The sequence below is a fragment of the Camelus bactrianus genome, chromosome 17 (assembly GCF_048773025.1).
Source record: "Camelus bactrianus isolate YW-2024 breed Bactrian camel chromosome 17, ASM4877302v1, whole genome shotgun sequence".
Lineage (NCBI taxonomy): Eukaryota > Metazoa > Chordata > Mammalia > Artiodactyla > Camelidae > Camelus > Camelus bactrianus.
The window spans coordinates 32,019,190-32,042,993 of NC_133555.1; the positions used below are offsets into that span (position 1 = coordinate 32,019,190).

Here is a 23,804-nt window from a genome sequence, read left to right on the forward strand (position 1 = left end):
AATTGAAATTACTTTCTGTGTGTTCTAGACTGAGCAAATAAGTAAATATATTATGAACAATGAAAGCCAATTTTCTTTTAGGAAAAAGAAGTAACAAATATGTATAAGTGAGAATGAGGCCTGTGGTTTGAAGTCAATGTGAAGGTATCAGTATGAACTTATGGTTTTCAACAGATCAACAGATAGGTATGTAATAGATAAATAGAGACATGTACGTGGAGGTTAAATATAACATAATGCAGTATAAGGATATAATATAAAATAAATTAATAATATATATATCTCATATTTAGCTGCTCTAAGAGCCTCAAAGCATTGATTTCTCAGTAGCAGTGAGCACATCTTATGACGAAATCTTGGCTGCTAAATACCGGTTCCCACTAAGAGGAACCAAGTCTCCTCAGAGAAATGGCTGATTTCAGGGCTGGGTCTGAGAGAAAGTACAAGATGAGCCTGGAACTTCTTGCTGTGCCAGAAGGTAAAGACATGCTCAAAGAACAAGAACATATCAAAAGGACACAGGAATCACTCAAAGAGGCTCCCACTGGTCAAATCTGGGACAATTTGATCATCAAAATAAAAAATGGTAGCAACAGATTATAACCCCTTGTATATAAGAATTGATAAATTCCTATTGATAATGGAGATAAACAAGAAATTGTGGCCCAAGCAGTCCATAGTGCAAGGGGCAAGACTGCCCCAAACAGATGAGCATGGAGGGAGCACCCCCTTCCCTGGGCAGCACTACTTCCCCACTGGACAGCTCCCTGGACGAGGTGATGCTCGTGTGTGGGGGTCTGGGGGGAACTCACGAGGGTCCTTTGCGCATCCGGGGCGTGCTCATGGCCCACTGCTTGATCTTGCTCAGGCTCTGCTCACTGATGAGCCGCTGGCCCTCAGAGGGCATGCAGTCCACATACAGGTTGTATAACAGCAGTGCCTCTGTGTTCTTGCGCAGGGCGTTGGCCCGGACCACACGTTGTGTGAACACACGTGGATCCTCAGCACAAAAGAGAAGCTGAATCCTTGGCACCCAGTACTGGCAGATCAGGAGGGGCGGCCTTCCTGGGGTTGAGCGGGAGGGGGAAAGGAACATGCCGTTGGGCTCTTTCAGCAGGAGAACCAGATACCAGCCTGGATCTGCTGCTGGTATGTGGTGGCCTTGAGCAAGTGACCCCATCATATCTGCAAAATGGGTATGACAACACTCCCCGACCTGCTCACGACACAAGTTGTCATGGATGGATGTGAAAGTGCTTTGTAAACTGCAAAGAGCTGTGCACAGACAAGGAGTTACACAGGGGTTCAAGTGCCCATTCCCAGATGTCACACCCAGGGCAGACATCACTATTTGATGGGCCTCGGGCTCCTTCTCAACATGATGCTGAAAGCAGCACTGCCAGCTGCTCAGAGGAGGCATATCAAATAATGGCCAACTGCCCTTCCTGGGGTCTCTGAGTGATAGGTCCTCTGGTTCTCACTGATCAGGGGGCAGACAGCCACAGGACAAACAGAGGAAGGAGAAATTCAGACCTGAGCTGGCTATGCCCTGGGGAGGGGTTGGCCTCCGTCACAAGCCAGGCCTGGCCTGAGCAGGGGTTCTATCTGAGGCAGGGGCAGAGAGCTGGTACCTTCAGTGGTGACCCCTCCATTCAGGATGGGCTTCCCCATGTCATCTCGCACCAAACCATCATCATTTGTCTTGTGCACCAGGTAGAGCTTCTTCTCCTTGTCATAGTCCAGGACACCAACATTGCACCATTTGTATTTCAGCTTTTGACTCTTAGGGTCCTCTGAAACAGGAAGGGAGCCTGTTAGTGCTCCCTGCTGTGGGCACGGATGGGCCTCTGCATGTGGGCAGCAGGTACTGGGAACGGTCTCAGTGGTCACTAGTCTGGCCTCTTTCCTACCAAGCTCCAGCTGAGCAGGGGGCCTGATTCCTCCCAGCTGAGCTGGCCTCTGGGAAGCCCCTGATGGCAGGAGGAGCCAGAAGGACCAGGCCTCTCTGCCCTGTGCTCTGCATGACTCCATGCTCTCCATTGGGGCAGAAAGAGACAAAGGACAGCAGGGTTGGGACAGGAGGCAGGTAAGCCCCAAGCAGAGACCTATTGAGGATCTAGGTGGGTATAAAGCTCTTCAGGGTAACCAAGGCCAGGGGGAAGTCCTTCCCACAGGCTGCACGTGGCAGCTGATCCCCTCACATCAGAACAAGGTACAGCAGGGTAGAAGATTGCAGCCCTGCAATGGCTCCAAGCGGGTCTCAGGACCTATACGGTCAGGATGGGCCCCCTACCTACTCCCTAGGCTGAAAGCCTTTGCCTACTTCTCCAGCTCACCTCCTGCCCCCCTTATTCATTCCTCTCCAGCCATACCAGATGTCTGGCTATTCCTGTGACTTTGGAGTTTGTTCCTGCCTCAGGGCCTTTGCATTGGCTGTGCCCTCTGCCTGGAACAGACTTCACCCAGGTCACCTCATTGTTGGCTTGTTCCCTGCTCAGTGGCTTATCCTCAGAGAAGCATCTCTGCCTAAAATGGTGCCTTTGCCCCAGGCACTCTCTGACCTGTTACTCTGTCTCTCACAGAGCCTAAAGTCACACTGTGTGTGTATCCTCTCTGGTTCTAGTCAGCCTCCTCATGCTACTGTCAGCTCCCCAAGGACAGAAGGGACTTCATCCTGTCTTGATCACAGCTGTGTTCCTGTCCCTAGAATGGACGCTGGTACCTAGTAGATACTCAATAAACTTTTATAGAAGATACACTTGGCAGAGTGCCCAGCGGAGGCCTCAATACACTGCGGCTTAAAACAAACTGATGGGTTCTATAATCTGGGCTGACAAAGAAAGAAGGGCTCGGAATTCCGAGGAAATTCTCTCCCTAGTTGACACCAGGTAGATGAGTAAAGGAGGTTGCTGTGGTTTATACCTCACCGGTTTTGGTTCTGTTTTGCTTTTCCCATCTCTTCCCAGTTAGTTTCCTTTTTGAAAATGCTGACTTTGGCTTAACTCAACTTAGAGGAAAAGATGTCACAAGAAGTTCCCAGGAGAAAAAAAGATGTCCCTGGCAGAAACATTCCTGGAGAGGCCCTCTCCCACCAGTGTTCCCCGGAGCCCCAGCCCGGGGTGTAGGCAGAAGCACTTCGGGGGAGGCTGCTACCTGGTGCGTTTAAGGTGAATGCAGCCCCAAACCTTCTGGTTTGATCACCAGGAATTGGAGATCTGGGAACAATCGAGTTAAATTATTTTTGTAATTAAGTCCAAAGTAAAGGGAACATCCTGGCTTCTTGTCTAGTTCAGAGAAATTGATTCCAGCATTAACGTGTTTTTAAATGGAAACGTAAACTTACAGCTTGCACAGCAGACTCACTGTGGGCCCCCTGGAAGCTGAGCAATCTTAAAACCAGCACGGCTCTCACAGTCCTAACTCCCACCTGGGCGATGGCCCGCTGGGTCCACTCCCCACTCCACAGCACTGAGCAGGGAGCAGAGCAGCCCTCAGCCCTGCACGGGGGACCTCCAACTCCCAACCTCACGATCCAGACCTTCCTAGGATGCCAACATAGAGAACAGTCACGCAGGCCAGGGTGGCAGCTATGGAAGGTCAGCCTGGCACTGACCCCCAAACCAGCAAAATGGAGAGAGTTTCTGCAGCCCCAGGGCAGACCTGGGGCAAAGGAGAGGCAGACACAGACAAGAGCAAGATGTGGCAAATCTGTGCGACATCAGTGCAGGGAAGTACGTGTGGGTGTGATAGTGGTTGTGCATGAGTAATGGTAGGCATGTGTGTGTTTGTGGGATGAAATGTGCCTATAAGTGCAACTGTATGTGTGTGTGAGTACATGGGGTGGTGTGTGTGCGACAGAGTGTGCTTGTGACTGTGTGTTTGCCAACAAGCGTGTGATAGTGTGTGTTGTCCATGCAGAGATGAAAGCCGAGAGGCCTTAGCTACAGCTAGAACAACAGGGATTTCTGGATGATGGGATAGAAGGGCTTGAATGGTGCCCCTTATGCATATTTGAACATTTCCAATAAGTTTGCATATTTTTTGTTACCAACAAAGACTTTCTCTTTAATATTGGACACACTATCCAGCTGTTCCTTCCCCAGCCCACCTATCCATGACATCCCTGGTCCCTGCATTTCCTACTTCTGTGTGGCTAGCTCGTTCACCTATATCCTAGCTGGGAGACCTCAAAAGGTAGGGCCCTCATCTTCCAGTTGAGCCCCCAGAGCAGCCCAGGAGTCCATGGCCATGCGGCTGCCAGGACAGGATGGTGCAGACCACAATCCTGTCCCCTCGCCCCCACCGGCACTGCTCACCATGCCCTAGGAAGTCATCGGTGGGCAGGAGGGCTTTTCCGGGGACAGGTTTCCTGTTCTGAGACCCCGGCTCCAATCCCATGTTGATCCACTCACTGGGAGTCCGGCAGTCAAACTCCTCATTGTCAAATACCTGGAACAAAGCAGCGGACGCTGGGAGGAGACAGCTCACTCCCGGCGGGCCCCAAGTGATCTGGGCATGCCAGAGGGTAGGGGTGCCTCAGGAGTTTCCTCCCCAGATGCAGGAGCTGAAGACCAGGGACCAGATGGCTGATCCCCTGCTGCTCACAGGGGTCTGTTGGGTCTGGCTCTGTGAAACCTTAGGTCCTCATCTAACCAAGCCACCCTGAGGTGCAGGCAGAGGGGTATCTGGGGACTCAGAGCAGGATATGGTCTCTCTTTCCCATTCCCCAGGATCATCCAGCTCAGACTCAAGGGAAGAGGAGGCCCTTGGATTTTCCTGAGCACCCACCCAGAGTCAGAAACAATGGAGACTCAGGTTGTCAGGAAACCATCCTTAGTGGGGTGATGTGCATCTGGATTCAGCTCTGCTTCCCCACTAGGAACACCAGGCAAGAGATGTACAGGGCCATGGAGAGAAAGGGCAGGGAGGCGGGTGAAAACCAGAGCAGTCTATGCTCCCTCTCTCTCCTCCCTGGACTGTTTCCCCACTGGTACCCTAAAGGGGCTACAATGGCGCCCTCCTCCACCCCAGGTCGCCCTGTCCTAGTGAGCTCAGAAGCAGTGGTCAGGGAGGCCTGTACACTACTCCACAGTCCAGCTGGGTTGCTTCTTGATGCCCATGCATCAGGTAGGGACAGAGATCACATACACAGGCTCCCCAAGCTTCCAGGAAAGAAGCAGACAATCAGCATCCCAGGGGTCCTGGGGACTCTCCTGCCCCAGCACAGAATGCTTGAAACCCCTGGCAGTGGAGCGGGGACAGAGGCAGCCCCTATTATGCAGTTATCCAATTTGACGAGTGAGTTCTTGTGATATCATGGGATCGCCTTTTGCGTCTGACTCTGAAGCTCATGTCCTGCACTCCTACCCCCTGACCATCAGCCCTCCATAGAAGCTGGGCTCACCTTCAGTGGGAGATAGACAGGGAAGAGCGGGTCATGACCTTGCTCGATGGTCTGGGGGTTGTGGGGGTCGGGGTGCCTGGGCATGAGCTTGTCAGAGTCGATGCCCTCGCTGGCCAGCAACTGCTCGATGTCCAGACTCAGGTACAGCCGCTTCCTCCTGGCCGAGGGAGACGAGAGAATCTCAGGACAGCTCGGCTCATGTGATGTGCCTCCATGGGTGTCAGCAAGGGCTCATGGAGTTGAGGCGGTAGGGGTGTGGCCCAGGGACCCCTGCAGGCCCTCTGCCCCTCTGGGACTCATCAGGAAGTGCTGTGATGGCTGGGGCTGGTGTCCTGGGCCCCCACTGCCCTTCCATCCTGCCTGGCAGTTCCAGTCCCTTGACTTAAATGCCATCCTCCCTGATTCCACAGCAAAGAAAGCAATTTGTTCCTATTAAGACACCAAAGGGCTAGAAGATTTTATTTGAACACTTGCACACAGACCCCTCGTAGTAACTTCTGTTGTGAGGATGGTCACCGAGTTGCCTACTGTCCCTCACCCCTTGGGTTGGGCAGATGCCACCTCCCAGAGGACACCCAGCCATACCTCTCAATCTCAATCTTGCGGGGGCACTGGCCCGGCAGCACCAGGTAGGGCACCTGCACCTTGGGCTCGTAGGCCTGCAGTGGGAAGTCAGTCTGGGTGAGCAGCTTGGTGGTGGACCTGATGCGCTGATGCTCCAGGCGCTCCTCAAAGTCCTCAGGAACCTCAAATGTTCTGACTGCAGAGGGGCGGGAGCAGGAGCTGCAGGGGGCTCAGGCCGGGGCCCAATACCCCAAAGACATAGTGCCAGGCAGGTACCAGATGTGCATGCTTTGGGACATAGGAAGCTCAGCGCTGGTCTGTGGCTGGGCAGTGGCAGGGAGAAGCCAGATGTGGCACTAGGCACCCTAGGGAGCGAGAGCCTGGAGGACAATGGCCTCTAGAAGGTTTGTTTTGGTCCTGTTCTTTCTGCCCAGAGCCAGCACGTCTGACCATCCCTCTCCATGCTGCCCACGACCCCGGTGCCAGGGGCCTTTGCTCAAGCCAGATGTTGAATCAAACTACCATCGAGGATTACAACTGGACAGGAAGGCAAGGTGCTAGCTCCCTGCACATCTGGGATGAGTTCCTGCCATCTCTAGCCCAGAGGCCCTCCTAAGCATCTCGGAGCCTGAATACCATTCACTCATTGGGACCATTTCCAGACTCAAGGCATCTTGGATTCTGTAGGAGTGGGCAGCACTGCCACCATGGACCCAAGGGACCCTAGAGTCACAAAATGGCCACCCCTCCTTAGACAGGCTTCCCTTCCAGATCCGAGGCCAGGGGAGCTGGTGGAGAGAGACCCATTAATAGGGTGACATTCCAGTTTCCCAGGACTCAGGGTGTTAAGTGGGAAGGAAAGTCCCAGGCAAACCAAGACCATTAAGGTGGAGAATGGGGTGCAGGAAAATGCTTCAGGAGATAAGCCCCTTTCCCAGGGCCTGGGTGGGCTCTGGACAGCTTGGTGACGGCTCCCATGCACTCCCCGGGGGGCCCTAGTGAGCCCCTCCTTGGGCCTTACGCCTCTGAGGTCAAGATGCAGTCAACCATAGGAGGGCCCCTTGGGGTTACCCACTGGGGCTCTACAGGAGCTTCCAGAAGCTCAGCAGAGGCCATCCACCTTCAGCTAAGTCAGCTCTCTTACCAGAGGGGCTGGGGGAACCCCACCTACCAAAAAAGTCTGGCCCAGAAGGCAGTTTTCAGATCCCTGGTCATCCACTCCAGGGCCTGTGGGTCTGTGACACATCCCACACCTAGGATCATGAAATTCTCGCCCTGGCCCTGCATCTGAGGAGCCAAGATGGAGCCAGCGTGAGGACAGCATACCTGGCCCCCACCTCTGCTAGTCTGTGAGCCCTAAGCAGGATTCTCAGGCCTCTGCTTAGCCTTCTGTAAAGAACCCTGACTGCCCCACCCTGTGGCCTTTCAGGCCGCTTTTCCTCATGTGGGTGGGGCTGCAGGGCAGCTGACCATCCCCCTGCCCACCCCCACCCCCACCGTGGATGGTAGGAGCACCATTCCCAGCTCTCCCATAGCCCTTGATTTGTGGTTTGTAACCATTTTCTGGGCCACAGATACTAGTGAAACTGCTGAACACAATTGGCTGGGTCCTCAGATCACTGCACAAATGCACATACGTGAGATGTTTCCTGTGCCACTTTTGGGGGTTCCCAGACTCCCAAGAGGTCCATGGACCCCTAGAGGACTAATATAAACAGAGCCAGGCCTCTCCTGGGGGTAGACTAGGGGACAGATAGCTGGGACCCTGGGGCATCTGGGCCCAATTGAAGGGGATGTCCAGTCTGCTAGTCACTGCCTCTCAGGGCACCCCCTGCTCACTGCCTCTCCTGGAGTCAACCTCCTCTCCCCTCTGCCACTGGGGACTGCCCTCCCTTCCTCCACAGACCTGCCCCAGGCCTTACAAGACTCACCACGGAGCCTAATGGGAAGGTCCTTCTTCCCCCTTCAGCAAAGATCTCCTGGGCGCCTTCCTGTGCCAAACCCTGTTCTAGGTGATGGAGCCTGAGCTGGGTTAACAACTCAGACACAATCCTGGCCTCCTCCAAGCCCACGTTGCCCAGGAGGCAGGAAATACACAGGTCAATGCCCTACTGTCCCCAGCTGGGCAGAGAGAACTGGGGTCCTGCCCTCAGCAGCCCCAGCCCCACGGTGTCCTGGTCACAAGAGTCATGATCAAGCACCTGTAGTTCACTGAGTGCTCACCGCAAGCTGGGCCTTGCAAAGCATCTTGCCTCTTGTTAGTCCCATTTTACAGTGGAGGAAACTGAGACCCTCAGCCAAGAGGAGGTCATCTCCCTAAGGCCAGAGGCCTAGCTTCAGAGGCTAAAGGCACCCAACCACCCAGCCCTCCTGGGCACTGACCTTTTGGGGTGAACTTATCCAAGTCGGCCTGCCGCAGAAGGTCCTGGTTCACGCAGGGACCACGACATACTTTCTGAAACCAAACCCCACAGCCTTGAGGAAGTGTCTACATCCCTAGGATAGGCAGGATCTAGAAGGACCCCCAAGGCCAGATGTATCCCCCAAAGACCATCAGGGACCAGCCCAGGGGCTCAGAGACAGGGAAGAACCAGTGAAGAGTAATTCACACAACTCCCCATTCAGAGGCCACAGAAGGTGACAAGCTGTGGCCACCTGAGACACCCCTGGCCCTACCCAATTCTGGTTCTGCACAGCTCCCCTCCTCACTCTGAGAACACTCATGAAGTGTGTCCAGGGGCTGAGTCACAAGACACACATCAGAGGTACGGACGGGCCAGCAGGTGTCTCTGTGTCTTCCTCCACTCCCAAGGGCACTCTGGACCCCTGGCGTAGTGGCTATCAGTGGGTCCTGCCCTATCTCCCTTGGCCCCTCCCCTGCCTAAAACTTTCCTAAGGCTCGGTGATCTCTGCCCTAATTACATCCCTTCTTCAGCTTCTCCTTGCCCTCCATCTCTCCCCTCCTATCTTTACCCTTCTCCTCCACGTGGGCCTGGCCTCTGTTAGGGACCTCAAGTCTTTGTACCTTCTGTTCTCCCTACCTGGAACATTCTCCTCAGCCCCTATCTTGCCCAGCAAACTCATACCTATCTCATAGATCTCAGTAGTACACCACCTACCCAAGGACCTCTCTCCAATCATAGGTGGGGTGGGGTGAGGAGGTACTTCCCCACCAAAGCCATTGCCCCATGACAACTGGGACATAGATGTCTCATCCTCACTGTCACCAGGGCTTAGTCCAGGGCCTGTCACAAAGCAGGCGCTCAGAAATGAATTGTTGAATGAAAAGACAGAGATGGATGGTCAGAAAGATGAGCAGATGGGTGGGTGGGTGGAAAAGTTGCTAGACTGACAAATGGATGGCTGGATAGATGGGTGGATAAATGGATAAGTGAACAAACGGAAGGAAGGAAGGGAGGAAGGGAGGAAGGAAAGAAGGAAGGCAGGAAAGCAGGAAGGCAGGAAGGAAGGGCGGGCAAAAGGAACCTACAAGGAAGACTCGGGCTTAGTAGGGTATGGCTGCCACAATTACCCCAAGTTTATCCAAGCTTCCAGGGCTGAGGATGTCAGAGTAGAACCCACGCTGCTTCATCAGAGGGTACTTCTTATCAGTGCCTGTCAGGGGCAACTTCTGGGGCTGCCCCAAATCTGAGGTCATGGGTGGATCCAGGGGCAGGGGTAAAGGTGGGGTCTTGGGCTCAGGGCTTGGAGGAAGCTTCTCCAACCCAGAATCTGGTCCCAGAAGAATCCTCTCCAGGTTGCGCTCTAGGTCTCTCAGACTACAGTCTTGGCCTGCAGGAGTACCACTGCCCTCTGGGCCCTGAGGGCTTCTTCCTGGGTTGTAGCCCTCTCTGTTAGGTTGCTCCATGCTGCTTCTCAGGGCGATGCCCCAGCCAGAGCTCCTAGGAGAAGATACTGGTGTCAGTGGGCCCTTTCCAGCCTCTGCTCATCCCCCAGGATCACCAGGATACAGGGTCGCCTAGTCCACCACCCACAACATGCCCCAGCCCTCTATGCATGGATAACAGAGGGAGTACTACCTGATCTGGACAGACACCTAGTGCCAGGAAGTTCCCACCAGGAGACAGTAGGGACTTCCCTAGATGCTGCATGTGAGAAATAAGACCCCAGAGTCAACGGCTGAATGATCTCCAGACGCCCCCCACCCCCATGCATCCTTCTGTACTTTCCCACCCCCTTCCCCATGTTAGAGAGCAAGGTCGGCTTCTCACAAGTAGAGATAAGGAGGGAGGCCCAGAGCTCACCCACTCAATGAAGGCCCTGTTTGGTTTTCCCCAAAATGACTTTTAGCCAGATCCAGAGGCACCCTCAGTGCCCCCCAACCCCCTCCCAGCCCTGCCAGACTGCCCTGAGTGTGGGGCACTGGGCCATGCCCTGCATCCCCCACCCATGCCTATCTCCCCTATCCTACCCCAAGAGCCAGAGGATTAAACTGCCTCCCCCGAGGGACCCTGAGCCTCTGTTGGCCCCCAGATCCCTCTGCCAGCAACAGAAAGATATTCACCCACCCTCACTCTCAGAGTCAGCCCAGCTGATAAAACCTACACCCTTTTATCTCCCCAAAGGAACAGGAGACACGCCATTAGATTGTGCACATATCCCGAGGACAAGAGTTTGCAGAGTTTTTATGGTGGGGCAAGCAAGCCCTTGCCAAGCCACTGTTGCTTTTGGCTACCTCAAAATGCATCACTTGGGGGAAACTTTGGTCAGGGGAGCATTATAGAAAATTGGACAGGGGTATGAGAAAGAAGAGATTTGCGTGTAATGCTGGTGTAAAAATAAAAAGAGAGTCAGTTTACAATTTTCTCGATAAAAATGTCAATTAAAAAGGGAAGGGGCATCTTAACAAAAGGAAATGGAGACCTGGCCTGAGCAAGGCCCCATCCCCCTGCCCCCCACCAACACACACTGGAACAAAGCAACCAGAAGCTTGCAGTACAGACTGCTAAAGCTGGGTGATTCGTGACTCATTATCTCCATTTTAGACATGTGGTGAGACCAGCCAGTGCAGGCCCCTGTTGGACCATGGCAGGGGAATCTTGCCTGGACTGACCTGAAGGGTGGGGAGTATGGCCAGGGCTGTCTGGGGCAAAGCAGTGCTGAAGCAGCCTGCAGCTGCTGAGTCTATTTCTAAGAAGAAGGTGGTGAGTTGGCGAGATCATTTGAGGAATTGTGAAGCGCAGATGGGGCTCTGGCAGGATATCCCACATTTTCAGCCCAAAGGCCCATCAGCTTCCAGCCAGCCAGGCACGTCCCACCAGAACTCTGCTCCCTGAATCCCTCCCTAGTGGCCAGCCGCCTCCCAGGGCTGGGGTTGCAAATGATACTGGATCTGGCCCACCTGTCTTGACATAGCCAGCCCTTCCCAGGCACCCTGAATGACAAAGGACCCACTGGAGCTTGGTCCCATCATGGCTGCAAACCCACAGTTGTCTGCTTCATCTTTGAACAAAATCACCAAATAGAAAGAGCAGGCCTTGAAGAGGCCAGGTCCCAGCCCCACAGGAAGACATTCTATTCCCCTGGTCTCTCTGGCTCTCAGATGGGTTTGAATATGCTTGACTGTTTCCTGGGCTGTTATAATACTGGCAGAGATAACAGAGGCAGAAATGTCCAGGAATCTGCAGGGTGACTAGGGGCAAAAGAAGTCTGTGATCTGTGGATGTGCTGCCCCTGTGAGCCCTTTCCTTCTGAACAGGGCAGCATTGGGGGCATGCATCCAGGCCTGTCCCAGGAAGGAAGATGTGAGGGTGAGCTGCAAACTCAGAATTCTGTTTCCCCTCCATCCCTCAGCCCCTCACAAGGATCGACGTCTCCCTTCCAATCTCACCCCAGCTCCAGGCACCTGTGCCTTGCCAGTGTGGACAGGATCTGTGACAGACAGACAGACAGACAGACCTCTGCCTCCTGTCACAGCTCCACATATGATGGCAGCCTCTGCACGGAAAAAAGTGTGCTGGTAAGTGGGAGAGGACGTGGCCCCCAGCATGGCCTCTGCTGGGCACCCTCTCATTTGTGGAAGGGAACCAGCCAGTACGATGGTGGGGTGGCCCTGGAAGGCACAGCGCTGGGAATGGTGAATGGCAGTGGGGGCTTAGATGTAGTTCATGCAATATCTCATTTAAATCTCTGCGGTGGAAATTGAGCCTATTCTTAATTCTCAGAGGTAGGGAAAACGAGGCTCTTGGACCAGGACGTGGACCCTGGGCCGGGAGGGCGTCCTTCCTGTGGCACTCGCCCTCCCAGCCTTATACAGGTCCCCCAGAAGGCTCTCACCTCGCCATCCCTTGGGCCCACCGACCTACCTCCCACCTACGACCTACGGACCTACCGGTCGACCTACCCGCTCCACCGCTGGGTGTGGGGTCTGGCGGCCCGTCGCTAGGGAGAGCCGCTGGGCTCGTTGCTAAGGGACGGGACCATCCGGCAAGGCGGGCGGGAGCTTCCGTCAGTGAACCTCCGCAGGTCTGCACTGGCCTCCCCTACACACTCCGGAACTTGGTTCCTCCCACCCCGACCTGCGTCTTCTCCACCCACGCCTGGGACTAGCCCCGAGCCTGGGGCGCCAGGTTGGGTGCCGGCCAGGTTAAGGGCCAGCCCTCTAGGCTCTCCAATCCAGGCTCCATTACCCATCTCCTCTCCCAGACTCTTTCAGAAAAAGAGACAAAAGAACCAAAATACGTTTTCAAAGTGCGACGACTTTGAATCCTGGTTTAAAAAAAAAAAAAAAAAAGCTATGTAAATAATATGGGGAAAATAATTGGGGAAATTTACGAATTGGAAATCTATATTTAAGTCACAGCTGCAGGCCCCATGGTCAGGTCACTGCAGAAAGGGTCTCTTCTGTTCTCAGGGAGACTGCTAAAACAGCCACAAACACCCACAAGGCTGCAACTTCACCTCAGCCCTCAGCCATCCTCTGGGTGAGCAGTAGATACAATTGCCCCCATTCCCTGGTCTCAGGCCCCCATCTGCTCCAAGACCTGGCTTGAGTTCAGGCTTTGATCCTCCTTACTGTCCTGGATATTGAATTATTGTTAATTTTCTCAGATATGATAGTGCTATTGTGGTTATATAGGAGACTGTCTCTGTCTCAGCTGATGTGGGCCAAAGAATTTCAGGACAAATGTCAGGATGTCTGCTGCCTCGAGTTCCTTTCACATGGTTCAGAAAAATTTATATATAGGTAACCACAAAAAGAAAGGAGATAAAGCAGAAATGGTCCGATACTAATAATTAGGGAATCTGAAGGTTTACAGATGCCCACTGTACCAGTCTTTCCATTTTTCTATAAGGAAAAGAGGTAGGTTACAAACCAAAAGAAAATGTAAAAATCACCCCTGCCCAGAGCCTTCTCACAATTGGCCCCATTTCATAGACAGGAAAACTGAGGCTTGGTAAGCCAGGTTAGTGTTAGAGGGAAATGGTAGGTCCTGATGCTCATTTTGCAAATATCCAATTTTATTTTACACCTTAATAATGCTGGCTTGGTGCCAGAAACTGTACTGGAGACTAAGTAGCCAGATTTGAACTGGACCCCTGTCTCTACGATAGAATGTCTACTAAGTGAGAAAGCCACAGAGACCAGGCCACAAGCTGTGATGAGAGAGTAATTCACTCTTTACACTGGCTTCTGCTTCCTCTGTCAAGAACATCTCTCTCCACCAATTCCTACTTCTGGCCAACTCCTATTCATCCTCCAACACCCAATTCTGATGCAACCTTTCCTGAGCCTGAATCATGGTTTACTTTGCTTTTCTTGTTGGCACTCACACAATAGGTACTCAGAGACCCTCACAGAAGGAAAGAAGGAAGGAGAAGGAGGATTGGAGGCAAGGGTGGCCACAGCTCTTAAGAGGACAGACACTCCCAAAGCCCTGTCCTGGGCAGCCTGGCTCCTCTGTAGGTCTAGGGATAGGCATATTACTCCACTCACCCTGTGGAGAGACACCTGTTTCTCTGTTTTTGCCTGTCACTTCCCACACTGGGTATAGCTGTCCAAAAAGCTGCAATACCCATCTGGTTGCCAGGGCAACATCAGCCCATGGTGGGACGTCAGGGATGACAGGGCAGAGCACTAATCCTGGAAAGTTGCCAAGCAACGCAGCAGGTTGGTGACATCATAGGGACCACGGCTTCTGGACAGATGGACGGGCCACTGCGGGAAGGGTCCACTCTCAGGAGATCTAGCCCCCAGAGTCACTCACCCACTGCTATGCAGTGGTCACTGCTGTGTCCCTCAACTGGTGGGTTTGCATGGCAGGGACCAGGGGGTGCTGCTTTTCCAGAAGCCCTGCCAGCTCCACTTTGCCCCTCTAAAGGGGTGACTGCCTCCTTCCTTGGCAGGGGACTGTGGGTCAGTCCCTGATCTCCTGAGTCTCAAGTACCCACCCTCAAATGCCACCTTCTCCAATGGTTGGACATGGTTTCAGACTTTGATCTTCCTGCCCTGCTCTGGAGGCCACCATGTCTACCTATTTCGTGGGAGAGGAACAAAGGGCTGAGCTATGACCCCACCCTGGGCTCCTGCCCCTCCTGTGTTGGGGGGTGTCTTTTGCCCTATATGGGCTGGAAGGGAGGCCAGCCTTGCTCTTGTTGAAATGGGGAGAGACCACATCCCTGCAAGAGTTTGGGGGATGGGGAGAGGTTCTCTGCCCATCTCTAGTGGCCTGGAAACTTAGGGCTTGGGCAGATAGGCTGCTCAGGGCACCCTGGCCCAGGCCCATGACTTCGGGCACAGGGTCTGAGGGGCATGGCAGGCCTGGGCTACCCCCTCCCCTGTGCCTTCATGTTGGCAGCACTGAGGCTGGGAGGAATGCTTCACTAGCTGCAGACATGAAAGCCCTGTGTGAATGGGTGGCAGAATGGGTCTTTCACGTGGCCAGCCAGCCAGAACGGAGGACGACAGGCATCCAGATGGGGTGGCTGGAACTAACCGCTCCCCACCTGCCCCCAGCTGGCTTCTTGGGCCCCAGGATATCCCTCTGGTCTACTAGGCCAGGAGCTCCAAGCTGCTGCCAAGAGAAACAAAGTCACAAGCGTGGAAGGCATTAGAGGGCTAGGCCAGGCCTGAGGCTCCCCTTCTCCCCAGGCCTCCCCATTCCTCCCCTTCTCTGCCATTGGCCAACTGGCCTCAGCAGCTCTGCCCAGTGCTTTCTCTGATGAATAAAAATGGAGACAAATTAATTCTCCTTTCATCCACATAGTCAGTTTGACAGACAAGACCTTGAAAGCGCAGAGCTCAGGGAGGTGGAGTGAAAAGGAGTTCCAGGGGATTGAGGACCAGTCACCCATGAATGCTTGCCCTCATCCCAGCCCCCAGCCCAATCCCACTCCCATCTGTATTCATATGGAGCTTCCTGAATGGGATTTCCTCCCTCTTTCAGTTTTTCTACCACTTTCTATCTATTCTCAGGCTTCAACTCCTCAGGAAGCCCTCCCTGATTGCTTCAGTCCACAGAACACACTCACATTCCTCTCCTCAGGGGACCATAGTGAGTACTCTTGGCAGGCAACCATGCAATGGTCACTGCTGTAGCCCCCAACTGAAGGATGGGTGTGAGCGGTGGGGACCAGGGGTGCTGCTTTTCCCAGCAGTCCTTAGTCCATCAGTCCTGAAAGGACCCATAGGAAATCTCTAGAAGACAGAGCAACCCATACCAGCCCATCACCCTGAAGATGGTGGCCACTGACAACCACCCAGCTACATGTGACCACACTTCACACCCCAGCCTACCTCCTCCCTCTGACCTGCAATTCCAGACCATGCCAGCAAACCGGGTCCAGGATGCTAAGGCTCAGCTCTCTAAGAGCAGCGACCAGGAAGGGTCCCCACCAGCCCCGACCTGCCTGGACTGATGCTCCAGTGGCAAGCCCCAAAACAGTGATATCTTCCACAGGACATTTCTGTGGGGCCCCGAGCTGCTGCAGAGAGAGTTTATCATAATTAGGCTCTGAGCACCTCTGATTTTCCCTCCGTCCCAAGCAGCTCAGTGAACATTGCTGAGTGATCTCTTGGCAGAGTGGGTGGCCTCGTCATCTCAGCCCTGCCACCCATGAAGTACCCTCACCCCACCCACTCCAGGGAGCCTGAGTTCGCTGAGTCTGGGGACCAGACTACCATTCTGACCTCTTGCCCACCTCTAGAAAGGTCCATGAACAGGACAGGAGGCCCTGGTTCTGCCGCCAACTCACTGGGAGAGTCTGTTCCCTTGAGGGGCCTCAGTTTTTCCATCTGCACAATGGGGAACACAAAACTTGCCCAGCCCTGCACCGGGGCCTCCTATATAGAATGGTCTGAGGGACACGAGGACTGTTACCCCACCCCAAATACCTCCATTCTTGGCAAAAGCTTTGCCCTTGCCAGACTTCTGGGAGGAATTGTGTAAGAAACGCTAGACAGGTCAGCAAGGATGGTTTGTTCCAGAATGGGGGGTTCCTCATTATCAGAGAGGTGGGGCCGCCGTCAGCAGTGAAGGCTGGGCGTGTTCAGACAGCCAGAGCGGCAGCTGGAGCAGGCAGTCTCCCTGGAAATCTGCTCCCACACTCCAGGTTGGCAAGCTGATGTGGCAAGAGGAGAGGGGCTTTACTCAAGGTCACAGCAGAGAAGGATGGGAACCTGGGGCTGTTCTGCAGGCTAGGAGATGCTAGAATGTAAGCCACAAGACAAAGACCAGTGGCCGGGGAATCTCCTTCCTTTCCAAGATGGGGAGGGGCATCCTCCTGGGCCTCCCACTCCTCCTGCCTCCTCCATCCCACCATCCAGTGGTGCGTATCAGAGAGCCTGATGCTGCTAGTTCTTAACATCTCAGTGTCTTCACTTGAACTGAACTATTGGATCACCAGGGGCCCCCAGGCCATCCTCTGGCAGCATTTACTGTTTCCATAGGGGGTCCCTGCCCCAGTGTCCTCTTTCCCTGATACTCCTGATAGGCCACTCAAGAACCTGGCACCGATGAGTCCCCTGCCCAGTTCCCCTATACCCATGGGGGCCTCTTGGAAATGTCATCTCTGCCTCTAAGCAGTGACTCTTAAGTGTGCAGAAGGCGTTCAGGTCTCCAAGTGGCCTAACAGGTAGCCCTAAGAGTGTGACCCAGGACACCCCCTTCCCTCTCCAACTTAGCTGTCCACCCTGAGCCAGCTCTGGTGACATCCTGGCTTCAGATCTTCCAAGCAGAAGGAGGCCCTGAGGGCAGGAATAGTTGCTTCCACTTTACAGGTGAGGAGAATGAGGTCCTGGAGTGGGGGCCTTGTCATGGGCACACACACTACTGGTTGGGCAGAGCTGATTTGGCAGCTAGATCCTCTGCCCTTGCCCAGGGCCCTCCCTGCTACCCATCCTGGTTCTACAACCCCTCTTGGCTGGCCCTCAGAGCAGGCAGCTGGGCCTGGCGCTAAACAGGGAGTGCCTTGGGGAGGGCGCCTGAGCTGGGGAGCAGGTGTGGTGGGGGGGCAGCAGGTGCAGGATAATGGGGCCACCAGGGGAGGCCCAGGGAGCAGGTGCTGCCATGGAGGGGGTGAGGTTGTCATTGTTCGCCCAGCTCTGGTGGGCCCCGAGCAGGAGGGGCATCCCTGTGAGCCCCTGGGCCACCCTGGCTCATGCTCAGAGGTCGTCCAGATGCCTGGGCTCAGGCACACAGCCAAGGCCCTCCCCTGGGTCCCAGCAACCCACCAGGTTGCCATGACAACCAGCACTTTCATCCCTGTCCCTTTGTCTGGTCACGGTCCAGCTTTTGTGACCAAGCCTTAATTGGGGGGTGGGGAAAAGGGGCCTTGCCTCCGGACACACTCAGCTGGGGTGGAGCTGTGAACCCAAGGCAGAGGGGCCTGGAGGGCAGGTTAAAGAAACCTAGAAAAGCTGTGTTTTGCTGGCCATCCACCCCTGCAGCCTCCTCTCTTGGCTGCTGAGCATACCCTCAGAGCTGGGTCTACAGGCCTGTGAGAGATCTGTACCTCAGGCTCTCTTGTCCCCTCCCTGTGCCTCATTTTCCCACCTGTGAATGACCACTCCTTCCCTCTGCTGCACTGTGGCTCTGGGAGGCAAAGGAGCATGGCTGAACCAGAGTGTGTTAACTCCCCTGTACAAATGGGGAAACTGAGGCACAGAGTCAAGCTGGGCCTTGGCCTGGATCATGCCATGGTGAGAGAGAGGCAGAGCTGAGCCTACCCAGGACCCAGGACCTCAAGCCATCAGACCCCAAATCAAACAGCAAATTGAGCCCACAGTCATCCCTCCTCCAGACACCCCCATGGTAAGGAGCCTAGCCACAGGGACTGGGCAGGGCTGGGAGCAGGCTGTGGTGGCCCCACCAGCTGTGTGACTGTGTGCAAGTTCCTTCTCTTGGAGCCCAGTCTGTAAAATCAAGGTAAGTCTAGAGTAATGGGGAGCCCTCCCACCCACAGCTGGGGTGAGAATGAAGTCAGGCACCCTCTGCACAAAGCTGACTCCCTGCCAACCTCACAAACACCTCACATCCTCCACTTCCCTGCATCACCGTGGCACACCTAGAGGACTCAGCATTCCCACATGGCCACCGTGCCACCCTGCTCTGAGCCTTGGCACCTGTGGTCCCTCCCCTGTGGCACTCTCCCTGCTCACACTGGAATCCGGAAGTCCCGAGTCACCAGGAGCTGGAGAGCATGACCGCTGATGTCAATTCTATAGAAATCCTCTAGAGACAAGCTCTGATGTTCAACCCTGAAGCAGAAGCAGAGTGTGCTCCTGGGATGTGGATAAGGCTCTGGGGATGGGACAGCACAGAGGATGGGAGCAGGACAGCTTCAGAGACTAGGCTGCAGCACCTCTTCTCCTTCCTTCCTGGGCTGGCCCTTCTGATCTTTGAGGGGAGTCAGGGGTTCCTGCAAGACTCTGTCCTAGGCTCACCACCCCAGTCTCTTGGGAGGAGTCTGGGCACCTCGACAATGATCAGCACAACCTCGAGGATTTCGAGTGAGCTCTGCAGGGTCTGCCACCTTCCATGGGATCCAGGGCTCTGCAAGCCCCTCAGGCTCAGGACAGACCCTCACCACCAGGTCTGGTGGGTCTGGTGGTGTGCCCGAGACCCCTCCAGGCAGACACCTCAGTCAGGGTGGGTCTGTGTCCTGCCTTCTCAGCCACCACTGGTCCCCCTGATTGAGAGACCTGAGAAGCAGAGGGCCACTGGGGAGGAGCTTGGGCTCCCCTGCAGTGAACACTGAGCAGAGAACGATTCAATACAGCAGGGCTGGCCCCACATCTCAAAACGGCTCAGCCATCTCAAGAAAATGTCACTTCCTCTTCCCATGCACACCCTCCTCTGGTATTAGCTCTGCACATGCACTGGAGGTGAGAGGGGATGGCAGTGGGGTCTGTGACCTGAGGCCATCAGGTGAGTTCCAGGACCTGGGCTGAAGCTGTGCCACTGGGCAGCCCACGCCAGGAGGAGGACAGTGTCCATCTCTGTCGTTACTCATTGTTAGGGGTTAGGAACCCATCATGAAGGAATTAGTATGTGTTGTGAGGTTTACACACATCATGTCATGTAATCCTCACACCAGTCCATCAGAATGGAAACAGAATCCCTGTCCAAAGCACATGAGTCCCTAAGGTGTCAATCCCAGCCCCACCCCAGCCCTGGAGGGTGCAGAGAAGGTAACACCTCTTAGGTAGGGGTTGAAGGATGGAGGGGGACACACCACCCAGAACCGTCCTCCTGCTGCCCCATCTTCAGGAGTGGCTTCCACTTTCCAAGGTATGTTTCTAGTGAGAAGGTTCAGAGGACCAGGGGCAGGGCACAGGTGGAAACACAAGACTGAGAGTGAATACCCCGAATTTTGCATCCCAGGCACCTCACGTGCATCGTCCTAGTCCCAGCCCTGTGGGGACATTTCAGAGCACAGCTCCACTCCCAAAGCCCCTCCCTAGGCAGCTGACAGCCCTTCTTTCCCCACTCCTTACCCCCAACCAGTGCACCCAGTCCCATCAGTTCTACTCTTAAATATCCCTCAAATTCATCCACTTCTCTCCAGATCCACAGCCATAGCCCTGGCCACCTTCTCCTTGGCCTCCCAGCCATCAGCCAGCAGCTTCCTACTTAGAAGTAGGAAGTTCCTACTACCTAGCAGCCCTGCTTAGACCCCTCCATATGGCCCATCTCGGTCCTCCCTAGTCTGGCCCCACCTTCTCCCCACTCGGCACCTGGTGCTGCCTTCTGGTCAGAGGGAGGCCCTTTTAGTTCACACACACACCCAGTGCCTGCCCGCTCCACACCTGGATCATGTTCACTGCAGCTCAGACATCTTTCCTCCCAGGTTTGAGTTAAGCACTCCTGTGCTCCCATAGCCACAACACAACTGTGTGGCCATGAGCATTAACGTGTCTGCCTCCTCAGAGAGACCAAAGGCACCATGGGGAAGCGTCCAAACTGTCTCGAGATCCTTGTGTCCCCAGCCCTGGCTGCTGCCTTGCAGAGAAGAGATGCCCAGTGAGCAACAGCTGAATGGTGAATGAATGAGAGTGTGGCCAAGGCTAGGAGGGCCGTTCTACATAGGCAGGTCCTCCAGGTCTGCTGGGTGTAGAAGCTGAGGCAGGAAGTGGGCTGAGGGAGATGCCCAGGGCAGAAGACTGAACCAGCAGGTCCTCTGCGGAGGCCCCGGATTTGTGTGGCCCCAGTCCTGCCCTGAACTGCGAAGAAGGGGCATTTCTAAGAGCCACATATCTGCCAGAAAGGGACAGGAATTGGGGCTTCAAGCCAAATGGAGAGGGTGATTTAGATGGATTCCTAGAGGTCTCACCCACTGCCTCTGAGTCACATATTACCTTTCAGCAAAGCTACTTGACAGTCCTCCTGGGGACCACCATGGTATGAGGGAATCCAAAGGACCAGCCACTGTGCACCCACTCTGCTCAGCCGAGGGGAGGATGCCTGTTGGTGGCTTTGTACAATCCCGCCCCCGATCCCTGTGTAGAAAGCAAGCAAGTTTGCAAGTGCAGGTTTCCCTGTGCTTGGCTGACCTTGAACCTCTGGCTACTGCTCTATGTGGGTGGCCCCCAGTCAGCCCGGCGGCTTGTATCCCTCCCAGCTCAGTAGCAGCCCCTTGAACTCCCTGGCGGGCTTCCAGGCCTTGGAGGAAGCCACTGCCTTTGCCACCATCATTACTGCTGCCACCATGGCTGCAGCAAAAACACAATTACAGTGAACAGCCGCTGCCTCACTTGAGCCTCGCCAGCCACACCTGGAACTAATTAACTTAATTAGGCCTTAATGAGCTACACTGGTCGGAAGGCCTATTTTTACTTAATTATCCCCTAATGTGCTTGGCATGGAGGAGCGCGGTATCAGGAGGATGGCTTTAGCGGTGGCAGCCGCTACCTCTTCTCCCTGCAGAAGGGATGCCCAGGAGTGATGCCTGTCTGCTGGGAGTGGGCCCCAAAGAGCCGAGATTCTGGGGGAGGTAGGGCCACAGACCACACCTGTGGGGACAGCGTCCCTCCTGCAGCCTCATCCTTCTGGCTGCCCTGCCTCAGCTGGGGCTGAAGCCATCCCAGCCCCGCCTCAGCCCAAGCAATCGTCCTGTTCAGATCTGCATCACACCTGCATGACACTGTTCTCGCTCTCCTGTCCCCCTCAACTAGAGTAGAATTTCCACCAGGGCAAAGATTTCATCTGTCTTGGTCCCGACTGAATCCCCAGCCTAGAACACCATCTGCCTGGCACACAGTAGGGACTTCTTGTTGAATGAATATTGGGAGATTGCTTTGACTCTTGCACAGCCAGCCCCGCCCTCAAGTTCCCCAGAGTCCCCAAACACCTCACACCTGAGACTGACATCCCCTCATCCCACTCTGGCCTCCCAGAGTACCACTGTGAGCAGAGGCTGAAGTACATCCTCTGTGGACTGAAATCCCTGCATGTCCCAGGCCCTACAGGTGCTATGTCTCCTGACCAGTGAGGAAGAGTTGGGACCTCTCCCTGTTTGAAGCTGGCTCTTCCTGGCCTTGTCTCTGCCTACCTTTTGGAGGATACTCCTTGGGCCTGGGTCTGTCTGAACCCTGAGGCCAGGAGCCCCTGGTGGTGGTGACCCTCATCTCTGCCTGCCCGATGTTCCCCATCTAGCCCCAGTAGCCAGGCCCAAGGTGCTTGGCCCATAGTCCGTGATTAGCAAACAAGTAGGCCTCACCATGACCGTATGGCTCTAGACCTAGGGAGGGGCTTGGATGAGTACAGAGTACAGCCAACTGTGGGTATTGCCTATAAGATGGGGCCCCAGTAAGTGGGAAGGTCTGGGATGGCCCCCAGAGCCCAGGCCTCCCAGACAGGATACTCCAGTTCAGAAATGAGAGAGTCCCACTGGAATTGCCAGTCAGAGCTGTCTCCCTAGGGGAACTGACCCCCTGGCAGGGCATGGGTGGGACATAAAGAGGGGGACAACTATGACAACACAATCTGGAGGGAGGGGAGACAGATGTCATGTGTTTTGGGTCCCACCTCCCTAAGGAATCTGGACAGTCCCAGGATTTTAGACTCTTCCTTCAGGCAGGGAAACTTGAGGCCTGAAGGAGAGCATCTGTCCAGTCAACCCAGCCAGGCAGGGAGTGGAGTTCCTGGGGCCTGACTTCGGTTCTAACAGCACCCCTTGGAGGCCCTGGAGCCTTGGCTTCCCCTTGCGCACAGTGGTGGCACCGACTCCCATCCTCCCTCACTTCCCTGCCCACCTGCCCAGGAAATGTGTGAGGCTCACTGAGAGGAAGGCTGTGGATGGTCTTGGTACGGTCAGGGCCCTGCCTCCTGGCCTTGTGGAAGGCAGGGGGTGGGGAGGGCAGAGGAGGCTGAGGGAACAGGACTCTGGGATTCCCTGCCCCCTCCCAGGGAAAGGAGCGATGGGCAGGAGACCTCCCTGAAGCTGGAGGTGAGGTACCTGGGCTTGAGGAGTGTCTAGCCACATTGGGCTGCCTCTTGGGTCAGCACTGCCATGATCGGTTCTAATGCCTCCCTTGCCTCAAGCCTCAGTTCCCCTCCAAGGACACTGAAGATGATAATCCAAGTCCTTCTAGTTTGTGGCCTCGAAGGGCCACTGTGAGGGGCCAACAGGCCAGTGCCTCTCCTGAGCAGCAAAGCCCTGAAGAGAGAAGAGATAGCCCGCTAATGTTGGCATTTCAGGCAGAGAACCTGGGGGCAGAGGGTCCTAGACTGTCCAGGCCCCCAATCTCAGCCACCCCAGCCAAGCCCTGGTTGTGGGAGACGGCAATACCCATCTGTGACGGAAGAGGCTTGGTCAGGGACACCAGCAGCCCTGGAAACGGCCTTTCTGTCCCCACTGACTCTCCTTCGTAGATAGTCTGTTGGTTGCTGGCAGCCACTCCACACACACACAGCGGCCGCTGCCTGGCCGCCTCCCTCCCAAGCAGAGGCAGCTGCTGCGGCCTCCATGCTGGAACCAAAATTGAATGAGCATTTTCACAATGTCGCCTCCCGCTGACGGCTCCTAATTGCATGTTGAAGCCATTCCATAGAGCCCAACTTATACTAATTATGTCATTACCCTAATTAAGTAAATACTGTATGTGCTAATTGGCTGAAATCTCTTCGAGGGGAGGGCAGGGGAGGAGGAGGCCTATGTGCCCTGGGCTTTCACATGGATGGGCTGGTGGGCAGCAAATTTGAAGCAGCGGGGCATTCCTCCCTCAGTTCAGCAGGTCATGCGGTCACCGAAGTGGGGTTCTGGGAGAACCCTCAACCACTGCCTTGGTCAGTCTTGCCCATGCTCCTGGAAAGAAGCGGAATGGGCTAGATAGGTAGTCAGAGACCCCAACTGGGGGCTGCCTTTGCCCTGACAA

At 54.9% G+C, this 23,804-nt stretch overlaps 2 protein-coding genes across 12 annotated transcripts in view; both read right to left on the bottom strand.

Moving 5' to 3' along the window:
- DNAH1 (dynein axonemal heavy chain 1) overlaps positions 1–9,836 on the bottom strand; it is a 70,384-nt gene extending 60,548 nt beyond the window's left edge. For 10 of the 11 annotated variants that reach the window (XM_074344755.1, XM_074344760.1, XM_074344757.1 and 7 more), the window contains exons 1-7: positions 9,501–9,836; positions 8,351–8,423; positions 5,990–6,164; positions 5,405–5,561; positions 4,317–4,449; positions 1,632–1,793; positions 813–1,065 (exon numbers count right to left, since the gene is read on the bottom strand). In XM_074344755.1, the coding sequence (XP_074200856.1) occupies positions 813–1,065; positions 1,632–1,793; positions 4,317–4,449; positions 5,405–5,561; positions 5,990–6,164; positions 8,351–8,423; positions 9,501–9,836 (1,289 nt within the window). The remainder of the gene's footprint in view (positions 1–812; positions 1,066–1,631; positions 1,794–4,316; positions 4,450–5,404; positions 5,562–5,989; positions 6,165–8,350; positions 8,424–9,500) is intronic. The other variant, XM_074344761.1, reaches the window with a different exon arrangement.
- GLYCTK (glycerate kinase) overlaps positions 9,737–23,804 on the bottom strand; it is a 29,522-nt gene continuing 15,454 nt past the window's right edge. Inside the window, exon 5 of the mRNA XM_074344765.1 lies at positions 9,737–9,870. Coding sequence (XP_074200866.1) covers positions 9,823–9,870 — 48 coding nt within the window. The 3' untranslated portion in view covers positions 9,737–9,822. The remainder of the gene's footprint in view (positions 9,871–23,804) is intronic.